Consider the following 13,620-nt stretch of genomic DNA (forward strand, 5'->3'; position numbering starts at 1 on the left):
AGGTTCTCAGGGACTATATATTCCCTTGGAGTAAATGTTCCTCTGTCTATGGTCTTCAGTGTTCTAAGGGCCATGGGAGGCAGCTCACAGCAGAAATGGCAGCTTTGAGGACCTTTAACCCCAGCTGGCTGAACTGACCCCAGGCATGAAACTTGGAGGCTTGAAAAGCTGCCAGACTTTTAAATGAGATCTTAGTGAAGGGAAGGCTTCTGCCAGCCCAGCAAAACTCTGAGGAAGGTTGGGGCAGAGGAGTGGGGGCAGGGAGTTGGACAACAGAATTTAGCTCTGAGCACCTGCTTGTGTGGGGGAAACCAAGAAACGTCCATAAGAACCAGCACCAGTGCAACCCCCATGCCCCAGAAAGAAATCCCTAAGCAGACTGTCACAGGAATGATACCCTTACAAATAAACTCACACATGAAAGCTATAAATCACACAAGGAAACAGATCACCATGAGGGAGTCTGAGAGACCACAGCCAGGAAAACTAGCTTCTGGAGAGAACAGAATAGAGCAGGAACCAAGGTGCAGAGGTACTTGGCCTGGGAGAAGCATGGACAACACCCTATTTTCTGACTTGGGGGCCACAAGACTGGTCTGGTGCCTCCCCCACTGAGCTTCTGAACCCTCGATGGCCCCGGAAGTGGAAGTGTACCCATCCTAAGACACCCAGCGACTGAGATCCTACCAGGGGCTTTGAGCAGCATGCCCTGAGGCATCTGTCCTAGCGGTGTCAGGAACAGTGGCCTTACCCGGCTGAAGTTGGGCTCATATTCCACATGGCCCTCGCTGTTGACATGCAGGATAGGGGCTTCAATGGCAGTCCTCAGGTCAAAGCCAAGCCATAGCTTGTTTATGATGGCCTGGGGGAGGGAAGAAGAACACAGGAAGGGAGGACACCAGCCACCCTACACCAACCCCTCCCTGTCCCTGGGAGGGGGGATGTTCCAGCCGGGAGTTCCCTGACTCACCTGAGCCACAGCAGGGATGATGAGCTCCCCACCAGCCCCACCGATCACCAGCTTTGACCCCTGAGCTGCACTGATCAAGATGGAGGGCACCATGGATGATGGAGGTCGCTCGCCTGGAACTAGAGGCCAGATGGGTGTCACCCGCAGCCGCACTTCCAGCCAGCACCCTCCAGACCACCCCTCCATTTCTGTCTCCATTCACCGCTGTGCAAACAGGGGCTGGGCAAGGCAGCGGGGCTGGCCCAGGGGCCAAATTGCATCGCCCAGCCTGCCTGCCTTCCCTTTTCTTGCCAGTGGGGTCCTCAGTCTCACCAGGTAGTGGGGTGACTCTGGAGTCCGGTGAGCGCCTCCAGCATAGGTCCAGAAGCTCATTGTTGAGGAGGATGCCCGTGCGTGGCGAGTACAGCATTGCTCCAAAGCTGCAGACAGAGGCAGAGCCTGGGCTCGGGCTGTGGGCGCCAGTCTCCCACACCAGCAAAGCTGTCGAGCACCGCTTTCCAGGAGTCCCTCATTTTAGTGGCAGCCTTCTAGCATGCTGGAGCTGCCATTCTCTCCCTGGCACTGCCCCCCAAGGATCCGCCTGTGCCCCTCAGTTAGGGCATCCTTCTGGGTAAAGCTCATTCCCAAGCGGATCGTGGTTCAGGGCCACCCATCTGTAGCCTTTCAGCCAGAAATGACAGAGGTGTGTGGCCCCTCTGACAGAGAAGAAGCAAAGGGAAAAGCAAGGTACTGCCCCATGGACACAAGCAAGGGGAAACTAGGGGGCCCGTAAAACAAGCTGAGGGAGCAAAAGAGCAGGGCCTGGGGACAGGCAGGAACATACGGCGTGTTGATGGTGCTCGTGGCTGCCACAGCACTGCCATCCTCCCCCAGCACAGAAACGTGCGCTGTGCCCATCCCGTGGCCCCAGGCCCCGGCCAGGCTGTAGTGGCTGAGATGATGGTCACCCCGAGCGTCGATCTGCTGCTGGATGTGCTGGGCCAAAGCCTCTCCCAGCAGGTCCTGGGAGGCGTTCTGGGGTGGCCGGGCAGATGGTAGGAACAGTAAGGTGCCAGGTAGGCCCACAGAGAAGAGGGTCTCCTTTGGAGGCCCTCTCCCGTGCACCCCCCTTGAGCCCAGGCTACCACCAGACGCTGCTCATCCTCCGGGCCCTCTGAGATATGGAGCCATCACTGCCTCTCTCACACCTGCCACTCTGAGCCCCTTCTAGTCCGCAGACCTCCTCACCCTCCCTGCCCTGGGCCACTGCCAGGCTGTCCTGTCCTAAAACCTCATACATCTCCCTCCAATCTCACCCAGCCAGACTCTTGGGGTCTAGGAACAGCCTGGCCTTCCCTTCACGCTGAGCCCTGGGGCTGGGACGGGGCTCTCCACCAGCCACAGGCCATCTCACCTGGATATCCGGGTGGCTACGAGGGTCCCACAGTCGCCACCTCTGTCCGCCGGCAAACTTGAGCGTCTCCACAAGGTGATGGTACAAGTTCACTCTCCCCTCGGGCCTGGCCACCGACTCAGAGGAGAAGTTGAACCCTGGGAAGGGGAGGGGTGCAGATATGGATGACCCCGTGTAGCGGGTGGAATGTTGGCCCCCCTCAAAAAAGATTTGTCCATGTCCTGATCCCCAGAACCTGTGAATAGTACCTTATATGGCAAAAGAGTGAATTTTACCTTATATGGCAAAATGTGTGATTAAGTTAAGGATCTTGAAAAGAGCAGATTATCCTGGATTATCCGGGTGAGCTCTAAATGTAATCACACAATTAAATGTAATCTTATAAAACAGACACAGAGAAGAGAAGGAGGCCCTGTGAGCGGGAGGCAGAGACTGGGAAGATGTCGCCGCAGCCTGGGAGTGCTGGCAGCCACCAAAAGCTGGAGGAGACAAAGAACAGATTGTCTCTCAGAGTCCCCAGAGGAGCCATGGCTCAGCTGACACCTTGATTTTGGACGTCTGGCCTCCAGAACTATGAGAGAGTGGATTTCTGTTGCTTTAAGCCACAAGTTTGCGGTAATCTGTTATGGCAGCCAAGGGAACTGAGATAGTCAGCCTCGGGCAGCTCCAACCCCTGGACACTGCGAGGACCCCCTTTCACCATCTCACAGTCCAGGCCTCAGCCCCGGATGCACACACGGGCCGGGCAGCTCACCCCCTGCACCGCCCACCTGCTCCTGTGCCCTGGGACTGGATCACCTGGGACTCACTGGGTGGATGGTGTCAGACCCTTCAGCAAAGCCCCGAGTGTGGACTGCTCCAGAGGCTCTAGAGCACAGCATCTTACCTGTTTCCACAGCCCCATCTTTGGTGTCTGAGGAGGAGGCTGAGCTGGAAAAGGAAGGCTGCCCAGAGCTACCGCTGGGCTTGGAGTTCCCAATGGGGGCAGGACTCTGGGTGGGAGGACTGAGAGTCTTTCTTACCTTTGAGCACGTTGAGGATGAAGCTGAGAATCGCACCCCCTGCGGGTGGTGGCGGTGAGTATAGGGTGTAGTCCTCCAGGGGCACTGCCAGGGCATCCACTACCTCCGGCTGGAACTCTGCCAGGTCCTGCAGGGTCAGCTGGCTACCTGAGATGAGACAGAAGAGACTCCATGTACAGATGGGAAAACTGAGGCAGAGTGACAGCCACGGATCCCAGGTCACATGGTGGGGCTTCCCCCATCCCCTAGGCTTCTAGAGCCCTAGGGGTGATGGAAGGTCTGTGGGCAGCGGCGTCAGGGCTGGGCCCTAGAGCCAGGCAAGGGATGGGTGGACAGAGGCCGAAGGCAGGCAGGTTGGTGGGGAGAAAAGGGGAAGGTGAGAGAGGCAAGGTGGCCTCTGACAGACTGTGAAGGTGGTGGACAGCTCCAGGCCCAGGAGCCCACTGTGGCCACCAATAACTCCCCTCTGTTGGCCCTAATTTCTGGGAGCTCTGCTCCTCAAGGACTCTGACCACGGGGTCCTGGAGGCCAGCAGCGGGCAGGCCTGGATACATGGCCTCTCCAAATCCTGGGAGCGGTCCACACTCCGGCAAGGATTAGGGAAGGGCCTGCCTTCACTCCTAGCATCCAGAGCCAGCTCCTTCTCAGGCAGAGCTGTGGGCTCTGGGAACTCAGCACAGCTGACCTTGATTGGCAATGTCCTCCAGCAGTGTCCGGCCCAGCGTCCCTGTGTAGAAGACCTCTGCACCTTCTGTGGCCACGGTTTCCAGGGTGGCAGCCAACGCGGGCCATGGGAATGGGTCCTGAGCCTTCAGAGGTTCTGTCCCATTGAAAAAGAGCTGCCTGGGGAATTGGGGGCAGACTCAGGGTGGGGCCGGATCCTGGAAGGCAGCCACACTCCTGTGGGGGCTCTTGTGGGTTCTTTGAGACCCTACAGGGAGGCAGTCCTGGTCTGGGGTCCGAGGGCCTGGTATAGACATCAGGGGAGATGGTTTCTTTAAGACTGGGTGGGGCTGAGGCCTCTCACCTCACCGTCACCCTGGCCTAAGGAGTGTATGCGCCCTAGTCGGGCCTGGGACACCCCTGGGAAGACATGGTCAGCGGACTGGTAAGGTGGGCAAGGGGGGTGGCCAAAGCCCTCCTGCCAGCCCAGAGGGGCCAGAGGACGGTGGCAGAGCCCAAATCCACACCCTGGAGTCCCATCACGTGGATATGGCCTGAGCCACTCGGATTAGGTTCTGCCACATGGAGCCTGAAAGTCTGAAACCGCAAAGTACTGACTTTCCTGGCCTTCAGGCCCCCGATACCACCATAGGGTCAACCCTCCAGTTTGAGGAGGCTCTGAGGTAGAACCGGGGTAGGAGCCAGGCAAAGACGGGCCAGAGCCTGAACCCAGGAGATGAGCAGGAGCCCTGGGGCTCCCTGGGGAAGTGCTCACCTCAGAGAAGTCATGTACAGGGAAGGCCGTAGGAAGTCACTCTGCAGGAACTGACTGAGGGTAAAGGGCATGCGGTAGTCCCCTCGGAGCAGGGAGATGGTGGGCCAGAACAGCTGTGCCCACGGCAGGTGGCCGTGGCGACGGTGGGCCTCAGCATAGCCACGGAGTTCCCCGGGCACTCCAATCCACTGGGCCCCTACGAGGCAAGTGGCATCGTGTCCCTGCCCCCAGGCTGCCCCCACCTTGGCCTCAGCCCTGTAGCCTTCCTCAGGGGTTCTCCACCACCCCCACCCTTGCCCCTCCAGCTTGGCCCCCTTGGCGTGGCAGCCAGAATGAGCTTTCTGGAGCCCACACCTGACCATGACCCTCTCTGCCCAAACCCCCATGGCTCCCCAGTGCCTTCCCTCAGGGCCCAGCACAAACTGGCTCCAGAAACCCCCACCCCACCCACCACCCCGTCTCCACTGAACCCTCCAAGCCTTTGCTAGGCTGGTTCCTATGCTTAGATCACCACCCCCTACTCAGAGAGCCCCTCCCCCAACTCCAGCAGGTCAGGACCTCCATGGGGGCAGGTCAGGACCTCCATAGCTAGCTGCTATCTCCTGGTACCAGGGTGTCAGAGCCTGTCCAAGACGCCCCTTCAGGGGAGTGTTTTGGTCAGCCCCAGTGGCCTGATGGGGTGGGAGCTTGTGGTCCCTCCAAGAGCTTCACCTGTGCCCAGTGGCTGGGCCTGCTCACACTGGTCCAGCAGACGGGGGACATAGCTGGCAGGCACCGTCTCCCTGGCATTGATGACTTCCACCTTCCCTGGAGTTGGGGCAGAGCATGTGAGTGCTCAGGGGCACTCCTGTAGCTGCCAGGCCTCATCCCACACAAACCACCCCCCCTCCCTGCCCCGCCACAGCCCTGGCCCTACTCTAGGCCTCACTTTCTCTCTTTGTACCATGAACTAGCCTCTGTGCTGTAGGGGCCAAGAGCAGGCTTCCCAAAGATGGGCCACTTTGGCATGAAGATTGTGAGTTAAAAGCAATTAAAACCCAGCAGAATCCAGAAAAGCTTTTTACCTCCTCCTCCACTACTGCCTGAAAGAATTTACACAGAGGACCGGCTCCAGGAGGACAGCTATCACCACAGGCAACTGTATTAGCATATGAACTAGGTAGGGTAGGTAGACAGGACCTTGCAAGGCCTGTTTGGTCAAAGTCTTCTGTGTCTCATTGTTTCCCAGGACCTCCCCCCTCCCCACACACATTTGTTTAGCAAATATTTACGCTTCTTTATCTTCCTGTGAATTGCACTCCTTCCTTTTGAAGTCCCAGACCCTTACCCCTTCTCCTTAGCTCTTTTTGCCTGTCTTTGGAATGTCCGTGTCTGTGTGGATTCCCCAGAAATTAAATTTGATTTTGTCCTATTAATTTCTCTCAGGTCAATTTAATTCTTGATCCGGCCAGAAGGACCTTGAAGGGCAAAGGAAATTCCTCCTCCCTGACAGTGCTAAGATTTGAGATGGCCGTGAAGTCTTCACAAAGACAAGCTGGGGGGAAGGGCAGGGGCACCAAGAGGACCCAGGAAGGGGCATGGGTGGGCAGGACAGCTCAGCAAACGCTGGGGATGTTTACAAGCACCTCACTGTTAGCACTTGTGGACAAGCCCATCCTCCCCACGGGGTTCCCCATGCGGACTCACCTGTGGTGGCGTTATAGATGGTGAAGATGACCCCTCCGCCCAACCCCATGCTCTGAGGGTTGACGGCTCCGGTGCAGACCAGAGCCGCAATGGCGGCATCCACAGGTGAGCCATGTTGCTGGAGGATGGCTCTGGGGATACGGCATACAGTAAGAGGCTTGGCTCCCCTGCCCCAGCCTCCCAACATGGGCTTACTCGGTTGGCATTTACTAGGGAATGGTGACAGGTAGGTGACCTTCTGCTGCCACCAAACCCTGGGTTAGGTCAGAGACCACACTGGGCTGCCCCCTCAAGTCCAGCTGCTCACAGGTCCACAGCCCTCTACAGATGGCAAATTGTCATACCATTTACAATGCCCCTTGACATATATAAGGAACTTCTCAGTTTGCAAGAAGATTTTGCTGTCATGATTCCCTAGGCCCTTCCAGCAGCCCTGGCTCATTTGCCTGAGCCAGACCTCCAGTCCCTCCCAGCAGTCCAGGAGCCCAGCCTGGGAAGCGCCCCCTCCCCATCTCACTGGGGGCACACGGGCCCCAACCCCTTTAAGACTGGACTTTTTCAGGTGACCCCAGGTTCTTGCCCTGCCACCAGGGGCTTGGGTTCCCCAGCCCCCTCCTAGGGCCCCAGTGTCTATGGGAATGCTCTCTGGCCTTAGTCTCCACATCTGTCCATGGCCACCCAGGGGTGGGCCCTTGAGCTCCAAGGTGCTGGTCAGACTGGCCTGTGTCAAGGAAATGACCCTGTCCTTAGGGTACAGCCCTGTACAGTTCACTGGGGGCTGCCTCTTCCTGAACACCCAGGAATCCTCTCCAGTACTTCAAGGAAGCAAGCATTTAAACCAGTTACAGATGGGGAAACCAAGGCCCAAAGAGGGAGTGGACCTGGTTCCCCTCCTCCACCACATTGGACCTCTGACCCCAGCACCCTCCCTCAGCTCAGGCATCTCAGCCTGACCACTCCACTCTGGGCTCACACCCTTCTCTGAGTCCTTTCTCTGGGCTCACACATGGGCACACATGGCTACCACATGGACATCTGCAATCTTGGAATGGGAAAGGGACACATAAAATACAGTCACATCCAGACACAGAGAAACACAAATGCTTAGTAAGAAGAAAACACCATAAGCAAAAACAAAAGACAAACTGTAAAACTTTTTTTTTTTTTTTTTTTAATTCCCATTACAAAAACCTCATCTCACCTGACCCATTGCTTCCTGACTCTGGAAGTGCTTTCTATACTCACCTTCCAGAAGACACCTTCCCACCACCACCACCAACACCACCATGCTCTGGTTTTCCCCCCACCTCCCTGACCTCACATTGCTGAAGGCATCAGGCTCAGTCCTCCATCCTTGTGCACTATATCTCCTCCCAGACGAGCTGATCAAGGCTCAGACCTTAAATTGCAACCTCCACCCTGATGATCCTTAAATTTTATCTCCAGCTCAGTCCTCTCCCCTAAACTCCAGTCACATCCACAGTCATCCACAATATACCTCCTCTGGGTGTCTAAGAGGCATTTCACCCTTTTTTGTTTGTTTTGTTTGTTTCTTAAGTTTTTATTTGAGGCATTTCACTCTTAACATGACCTAAACTGCATTTTCCTACCACCTCTTGTCCCGCCAAATGGCTCCCTTCCTACCTTCACTATCTTCGAAAGGACACAACCATTCACACCTTTGTGCTGGCCATGAATGCTGGAGTCCTTCATGATTGTTCACTTTCTTTCATCCCCAGATCCAAGCTACCAGCATCTCTCACCTGGGCTATTGCAACATCTCTTACTTGGCCCCCTGCCTCTGCCTCCCCCCCACCCCTACATATTTAACAAAATTACCTGTCAAAATGTAACTCAGACATCCCCACAACAGGAAACTAAATAATTCAGACCAAACTTCCTACAGACCACTAGAAAATCCAGACAAATAGAAAACATCTGCTTAAAGACATCACAAGCTGGGAAGAAATACAGGCCTAGAGAAAGAGGAGCCTAGAGAGAGAAAGATGTTTGCTGGTCCTGGAAGAAGTGGCCAAGAAGCCACACAATGCTTTTGACACCCTAGTGTGGCTGGGGGTTGGGTATGCTGGTGAATCACACTTGGAGATGGGTCCTTGCTCTGGAAGTAAAACGAGAAATGGGTCAGCCTTGACGAGCCCAGTGGCCCAAGCTTCAAGTCCTTACTGTTAATCAAACTGGATTAAGATGATATCCTGGGCCTCAGATTATTTCTAAAAATTATTTTTAATAATTTTTAACACATTCCCCAAATGCTAAATTTAAAATAGCCAAGCAAACAAGGCAGTAAGACAGCATAAACAAAGCCCAAGAGAAAGCACAAACAATGAAGAAAGACCCATGGGATCTCCAGATTATGAAACTGTCAGACCACAGTACATTGAAGGGTATAAAAAACAAGATTAAGAATTTCACCAGAGAACTGGCAACTATAATACATGGAATTAGGAGCTCAATGCTAATAATAAATTAGCAACAGGTTGGACACAAATTTTTAAAAAAGATTAATTCAATACAAAATATCCAAATCTGGGGCGCCTGGGTGGCTCAGTCGGTTAAGCGGCCAACTTTGGCTCAGGTCATGATCTCGCGGTCCATGAGTTCGAGCCCCGCGTCGGGCTCTGTGCTGACAGCTCAGAGCCTGGAGCCTGTTTCAGATTCTGTGTCTCCCTCTCTCTGACCCTCCCCTGTTCATGCTCTGTCTCTCTCTGTCTCAAAAATAAATAAACGTTAAAAAAAATATTAAAAACAAACAAACAAACAAAATATCCAAATCTAAGTACAGAGGGGGAAAACTATAGAACATATAGAAAATAGATTAAAAGGCATTGGGATAAAACAAAAAAAATCATGCAAACGCTAACATTTATAACTATATTCATTTCAGACAAAGTAGATTTTTAAAAAAATTTTTTTTAACGTTTACTTATTTTTGGGACAGAGAGAGACAGAGCATAAACGGGGGAGGGGCAGAGAGAGAGGGAGACACAGAATCGGAAGCAGGCTCCAGGCTCTGAGCCATCAGCCCAGAGCCTGACGCGGGGCTCGAACTCACGGACCGCGAGATCATGACCTGAGCTGAAGTCGGACGCTTAACCGACTGAGCCACCCAGGTGCCCCTGGACAAAGTAGATTTTAAGAAGATAGATATTATTCGAGATAATAGGGATACATTATTATTATAAAAGCTCAATTCAACATGAAGACATAAGAATCTGAATGCATGTACACTTAGTTTAAAAATGCAAAGCAAAAATTGGCAGAACAAAAAGAAAGAGACAAATATACATGGTAGAAACTTTTAGGGTGGGAGGCAGGTCAGAAACTTATAGAATAAGTAGGATAAAAATCTGTAAGGCTGTAGATGATTTGAATGACACCACTGTAATAAAATGACTAAACTGACACATACAAAGTGATGTACTCAGAAATCATGCAGTTGAATACACATTCAAGAACACATAGAATATTTATATAAACAGATTATATTCTGGACCTTAAAGCAAGCCTCACAAGTTTCAAAGAACTGAAATCATACAAATGACTTAGAAAATCCCCACATATTTGGAAACCAAGAAAAACACTATTAAACAGCTCACAGAACAAAGAAGACATTACAACGGAGATTAGAAAGTGTTTCAAACCAAGTGCAGTGAAAATACTATACATCAGAACTTGGGTTATCAGCCATCATATGGGAGGAAGGAAAGGGAAGGCAATGGGTCTGAAGAACTTCCACATCCCCCACAGGGTCTCAGAGGGAAGAGATCAATGTGAAAACCTTCACTCAGATGAGTGTTACAGATTGTGTTAGGCAGTCTCCAGCTTATGGGTGAGTGAAAGGTAACCAAGAGAAGACATGGTGCTAAAGAGTTCTGGGTCCTAGAACTCTCAAAATGAATAAACCAACACCCTCCTCCAGGGCAGAGAGCCCTGCTCTGATGAGAGGCTACTGTAGTAGAAGCAAATTGAACAGGACAGGAACCACAGAGGCAAAAGAAAGAGAAAACAATTGTCAATAAGTAGGAGACCACATATATTTTTCCAATCATTTTGTGAAAACAGCAGAAGGAATTCAAGAGCTATGAAGTAATAAAAGCTAGTTTGACCTGCCTTCCAGCCTAAAAGTACAGGAAAATTCATTTTGCTTTACCATGGATAATAAAACATGTTGAAGTCATACCCCATACAGAATTGTTATAAGAAAAAAAGATAATAAGTAACAGCATAATGATCCATGGAGGTATGCTAAAAAGACGAGCCTACAAAGCAGATGTAAATGGCAACTTAATATTTCAAAATGCGCCAAAATAAATTAAAAGAGTTATAGAAGCAACGAAGGGACAGCATACATCAGAATTAGAAAAACTGCAAATGAAGAGACTAGAAAAGATGACTTAAAAAACAAAATTATAGAACTCAAGAAAGAATAAAACATAAAAGAAAAAATTCCCTGAAATGAAGGCTAAGCACAAACACAGGGCAAATGCCTACAGAGGTTCCTTAAAAGAAAGAGAAGATGAGGGTCACTTGGGTGGCTCATTTGGTTAAGCATCTGACTCAATTTCAGCTCAGATCATGATCTCACAGTTTGTGGGATGGAGCCCCACATCAGGCTCTGCACTGACAGTGTGGAACCTGCTTGAGATTTTTCTCTCCCCTCTCTGCCTCTCCCCACTTGCTCATTCTCTCTCTCTCTCTCTCTCTCTCTCTCTCTTTCTCTCCCTCTCTCTCTCTCAAAGTAAATAAACATTAAAAGTTTTTTTAAAAGATGGGGCACCTGGGTGGCTCAGTTGGTTGAGTGTCTGACACTTGATTTCAGCTCAGGTCATGATCTCACAGTTCATGGGTTCGAGCCCCATGTCAGGCTCTGCTCTGGCAGCATGGAGCCTGCTTGAGATTCTCTCTCTCCCTCTCTCTCTGCCCCTCCCCTTCTTGTGTTCTCTCTCTCTCTCTTTCAAAAATAAACATTTTTTAAAAAGAAAGAGAAGATAAAAAGGGGAGAAATTTTTAAATCAAAAAGAAATGAAAAAGAGATTTTAAAATACAAAAGACAGGCAAAGAAGATCAAACACAAACATAATAGGAGTCCCAAAGCAGAAAGCCAAATCTATGGGACAGAATAAGTAATAAATACTATAATTCAAGATAACTTTCATAATTTAAAAGGAAAAAAAAAACCCACAAAATTTACTCTGTATTGAAAAAGGCACTCCACTATGTGGGAAAATCAATTCAGAATAGCCAACACTGAGATATATTCTAATAAACCTTTTGGACTTTAATAACAATTAATAATTATTTGGGAATATAGATAAAAAGACTCTTCTAGAAGAGAAAGATTGTCATCAGACTTTTCAACACCAATGCTTTGTTCCAGGGATGGTGAAGTGTTATAATCAACACATTCAAGGAAAGAAAACGTGAACCAAAGATTTTATATCCATCTAAACTGACCATCACCTACAAAGGCCACAAACTGTTACAAACGTGCAAGAGGGAGAGAGTTAAGATGGCAGAGTAGTAGGGGGACCCCAGGCTTGCCTCATCCCTCAAACACAGCTAGATTAACATCAAATCATTTTGAACACCTATGAAATCAATCTGAGGACTAAGAGAACAACCTGCCCAATTAGAGGGAGAGAACGTGACAGGTACAAGATGCTGAGATATGAACTGGGGGAGAGAAAAGCCATGGTGCCGAGGTGAGAAGGGAGCCCCTTTCGTGGAGAGGAGAGAAGGGAAGAGAGAACAGCACATCAGGCCCACACAAGAAAAATACTTCTTCCCTGAAACCATTGACTGGAGAATCAAGAGGAACTGATTATCGGAAGTTTTTGCAAACAGTGGAGCTCAAAATCTGAGCATTTAGAAGTCTGCGCCATTCAATGGAGTAGATCTGGGCAGGCAGTGGTGCTCCTGTGGATAAGGAAGGCAGAAGCCCAGGAATGGACAGCATGGTGTAGGGATCCCCTGGGTTTCACTGGGAGACCTGAAGGAAGCCTGGAACACAGGAGGGGAGATTGTTCACTTGTCTGTGAGGGCTACCTGAACAGCGTGGACACCAGCTTCTCTACCCTGCGATAAGAGAGCAGAGTGATGCCATCTTCCCTCACCCACCAGCACTGTTGGACTTCAGCAAGCAACAGAACACTCCCAGTGGAGGCTGGAGCTGCTTACACCAAAACCCACCCTGCTGTGCCCTGCAGGTGCACCTTCACTAGGGCAGGTCTGACTGAGCCAGCACAGTGGGCCTCTCCTCAAGAGGACCAACACAAGCCCCACACATGCACCAAGTCTACTGATCATAGAGTGCTCCAGAGCATCAGCTTCAGTTCTGATGGAAATAGGACCAGGCTTTTTTCTTCCTTCCTTCCTTCCTTCCTTCCTTCCTTCCTTCCTTCCTTCCCTCCCTCCTTCTTTCCTTCCTTCCTTCCTTCCTTCCTTCCTTCCTTCCTTTTTTTCTTTGGAATCAGGCATATAGTTTTTGGTCTGTTTGTTTGCTTGTTTGGGTTTTTTGTTCCTTTTCCTTTCTCTTTTTTTGGAACAGTCTTTCAAAAAAAAACAGGTTTATTTTAACAAATCAAAGCACACCTAGTCAAAGGTCCAAACACTCCCCACTGCAACCAAGGAAGAGCTCTGCAGAGGGCTGATGTGGAGAAAAGAGCAGACAAATCACAACAGCAGAGTGCACACAGCATACACCAGAAACACTTCCTGACATGGCAGTTCCTGGACAGTGTATGACCTCTTCTTATAGAGCATTACTCTCAAGAACAGGAAAAATAACAAGTTTTCATAACACACAAAAGGCAAAAACCTAGACAAAATGACAAGAAGGAGAAATTCTCCCCAAAAGAAAGAAAAAAGAAACCACAGCCAGGGACGTACTCAAAACAGATATAACCAATATACCTGAACAAGAATTTAGAACTACAATCATAAGAATACTATCTGGGCTTGAAAGCATAGAAGACACCAGAGAAACTCTTGCTGCAGAGACAAAAGACCTAAAAACTAGTCAGGCCCAATTAAAAAATGCTGTAACTGAGATGCAAAATTGACTGGATCCTCACAATGAGGATGGAAGAAG

The 13,620-nt window shown here is 50.5% G+C and overlaps 1 protein-coding gene across 1 annotated transcript in view; it reads right to left on the bottom strand.

The window, feature by feature from the left end:
- Positions 1 to 13,620, bottom strand: part of GGT5 (gamma-glutamyltransferase 5) — a 30,906-nt gene that overhangs the window by 2,436 nt on the left and 14,850 nt on the right. The window contains exons 2-11 of the mRNA XM_007092310.3: positions 6,510 to 6,640; positions 5,535 to 5,630; positions 4,824 to 5,019; positions 4,071 to 4,228; positions 3,386 to 3,532; positions 2,364 to 2,500; positions 1,794 to 1,984; positions 1,283 to 1,389; positions 971 to 1,089; positions 752 to 862 (exon numbers count right to left, since the gene is read on the bottom strand). Of these exons, the coding sequence (XP_007092372.2) occupies positions 752 to 862; positions 971 to 1,089; positions 1,283 to 1,389; positions 1,794 to 1,984; positions 2,364 to 2,500; positions 3,386 to 3,532; positions 4,071 to 4,228; positions 4,824 to 5,019; positions 5,535 to 5,630; positions 6,510 to 6,640 (1,393 nt within the window). The remainder of the gene's footprint in view (positions 1 to 751; positions 863 to 970; positions 1,090 to 1,282; positions 1,390 to 1,793; positions 1,985 to 2,363; positions 2,501 to 3,385; positions 3,533 to 4,070; positions 4,229 to 4,823; positions 5,020 to 5,534; positions 5,631 to 6,509; positions 6,641 to 13,620) is intronic.

Source organism: Panthera tigris, chromosome D3, assembly GCF_018350195.1.
Source record: "Panthera tigris isolate Pti1 chromosome D3, P.tigris_Pti1_mat1.1, whole genome shotgun sequence".
Taxonomy (NCBI): Eukaryota; Metazoa; Chordata; class Mammalia; order Carnivora; family Felidae; genus Panthera; species Panthera tigris.